The sequence below is a fragment of the Solanum dulcamara genome, chromosome 1 (genome assembly GCF_947179165.1).
Source record: "Solanum dulcamara chromosome 1, daSolDulc1.2, whole genome shotgun sequence".
In the NCBI taxonomy this organism is placed as follows: Eukaryota; Viridiplantae; Streptophyta; class Magnoliopsida; order Solanales; family Solanaceae; genus Solanum; species Solanum dulcamara.
In genome coordinates, this window is record NC_077237.1 from 60,358,026 (window position 1) to 60,361,099 (window position 3,074).

Here is a 3,074-nt window from a genome sequence, read left to right on the forward strand (position 1 = left end):
ATTTTTTTGTGTAAATAGAAGCATGGCAATATTTATTGTAAATTAATTACTTTATTATATATGTGTGTGTGAAATTATCCCATTATTTTATTGTTTGATTGTGTTAATTTGAAATGGATTTTGTATTAGATTGGTTCAAAAATTGTGTTGCAATCATAAAGGTGGTGCATTTAATTAAAATATAGTTAAATATCATATAATTATGTTATTAATGAAGAACAATTTTTTACCTGAAATGACGTTATTAATGAAGGGCTATAAATATTAGTCTACTGCTGCATCCATTGGACAATGCGTTGTTTGCAGGTTATCTACTTCATGCTGATGGCACATTTTCTAATCGACCACCAGCCTGCAACCAATTCACACATGACAAAGCAATACTTGGATATCGATACATAGCAGCACCTTTGAATCATGTTCCAGAATTTAGACAGGTAATGGAAAAAAGCAGCAGCTCAGCTTGGAAAGACTAATACTAGAGAGCCATTACCAAAGTTGAGTACTAGGGAATTAGGTACAAACACCAATATCATAATGTTATTGATAATCAGAACATCGAGGATGCCATTTCACCAACTTCTGATACAACTTGATCATAATCTGTTTCCAGTTTCTCTTGATCCTCCTGGCTAAGTTCCCCTTTGGCAGGCTTTGTCTGAACCAAAATACAGCATGTTGGTCTCTTGGTCGCTCCAGCATTTGCAAGATCCTGAAACAGAGTTGACGAGTTTTCACCATCATAACCACATAAAAACACCTAAAGTTCGTACCGAGCATGGTTCATACACAAAGCAAGCAGGAAGATCACATGCCTTTGTACAGCAATCACAACATGACTGACTGTTTTAAATTCTGAAACAACACAGCCCTATTATTGAGTTTAAGATGGCCAACAAATCCTACCTACTCTAGGAAAGAATGTACTACAAGTATAATGTTTCCTGACAAGAACTAGTGGAATCAAAGGAGTTAACGATATAAAAGACGGGATATACAATCCTGATTTCTGACGCAAAATGAAAAGGTTTATACACAAGCACTATAGTAGAGCCAGGTTCAAAGCTGAAAGAAGCTGCAAATAATTAGTGAAAAAACAGAAAAGAAGATGTATTTTAAAGCATATAAATTCAACTTACCTCTTTCGAGGAAACGTAGATGTATGGTATATCAGCTTCCTCACACAAGATTGGAACATGAGTGATGACATCTATAGGAGATATATTTCCAGCTATAACACACACTCTGTGATCAACAAAAACAAATGGATGATGAGAGATATAGAAATCCACAATCAGCAACATATGATACAATAAATTTGTATGCAAATGACGAAGAGCAATGCTACATAGCAACTGTTCAAGTGCAGTATCATGGATGAAAAGTGCAAGCAAAATTCATAACAAAGTAATTCAATTTCATTATTCGAAAGCAAAATTTAGTGCTGGGAAAAGTTAGCCAGCTATTACATGTTATGATTAGACAATATCGATATAACAGCCGAGTGATTACCCTAACTATCCAACTCTTTTTATTCCAACCTCGGTCACTTTAAAATTTATGTCAACTCCCTAGCTGAAGTCTATTTCAGTCACTTTTAGTATCTCTGTTGTTTGGAAACACTGACAGGCAAATAACATATTAATTAATTATTTGGACAAGAGAGAGGCTGGAATAATTGCCTTGATTTCAAATAGACTAAATCCTAATGAATTCCCATTCTTCTCCAATAATTATATGGTGAACAACTTGAAGTTGTACAAATACCCAAATATTTGATAACAAAACATTTCCTATTCTCTACTAATATCTACGAATGTATCCAAAGTTCTTTTATGAGTAGATAAAGTTCATTTCAAGGCCCAGGATGGAGGGGCAATATAGTGTGACCATGTCATACTATCTAAAAGCATGTTTCACTCAGACCATAAACGCAGGATGCATTAAGCAAGAAATAACCCCTTAAGTCATACAGATGTATGTGTACTAACAACAAATACAGAGAAAAAATTTGTTCGATTCCAATTTCATGGAGCCTGTAAGTGATTAAGCTTGAGCCAAGGGTCTTTCAAAAGCCTCTCTCTACCTCCATGTATGTGTAAACTCTACACTCACCGGACCACATTTGTGGGATTACACGTCTTGTTGTTATAAGTGAGTAAACATTTCCATCAGTGTAGCATTATTCCCTCTCCATAAGTCATATTGGATAAATGAGAGCGTAAAAGAAATCTAAAACAAAACCTTAAGTTAAAATGGATCATATTTACCATCAGAAGTACAATAAAAAGGCTGAAATATAACACATAATACCCATCAACATGCAGATTAATTCCTTAAAAATGAAATAAACCGAAAAGAATTTGACCAACCCTTTTTGTCCTCGTCGAATACTCTTCACGACCTCTTTAACGCCCCTCTTCAAGCATTTTTTCTCAGCAGCTGAGATCACAATAAGGTTGAGTGCAATCAAACCACAATATTTAAAAGAGAAACAGATATATAATTAGTCTAAGGGGTACCTCGCCTAACAAGTTTGAAGATGCGTTTGTTGAGTTTTTTTCCAGCAAGGGGTTTGGCAATAGGAGCTAAAGCAAAAATCTTCTTCTTCTCCTTTTGTGCACTCTTCTCCACTTCGCTATCGCTACCCATTTCTCTCTCTTCTCGTACAGGTCTGTTTTTTTCTGGAAAAAAGAAGAAGCAGGGACTAGGGTTTATCAGGAAGATGAATTGGCTAATTTTGGTTCTAGGGTTTAAGCTCCTCGGCCCCATAAAATTGGGCCGCTGTGGGTTTGACATGAGAACCCAACCTAAATTGGCACAAAAGTATTTAATAAAATATGATCTAAAAACAAGGGAAATTTACATAAATGTACTACATTAAAAAAATATTTATCATTTATAGCAATAATATTTTTTTTCACTGAACAATTATAATACAATTTTAATACATATTAGCGAGAATAATTTATAAAACTCACATAATACAAGTTTTATTCATGGATAATTTATTTATCACATACTTTAATACACTTATAATACATTGTGTCAATTTCTTACCAAACAAGTATAAT

General features: G+C 34.2%; 1 protein-coding gene across 1 annotated transcript; it reads right to left on the reverse strand.

Annotated features, from left to right (window-relative positions):
* Nucleotides 1-362: 362 nt before the first annotated feature.
* Nucleotides 363-2,775, reverse strand: LOC129890044 (H/ACA ribonucleoprotein complex subunit 2-like protein). Its single transcript, XM_055965589.1, has 4 exons — nucleotides 2,523-2,775; nucleotides 2,373-2,442; nucleotides 1,140-1,245; nucleotides 363-712 (listed from the first exon to the last, which is right to left on the reverse strand). The coding sequence occupies exons 1-4, from the start codon at nucleotides 2,770-2,772 to the stop codon at nucleotides 551-553; spliced, it is 588 nt and encodes a 195-aa protein (XP_055821564.1). The 5' UTR covers nucleotides 2,773-2,775; the 3' UTR covers nucleotides 363-550.
* Between the last annotated feature and the right edge of the window lie 299 nt (nucleotides 2,776-3,074).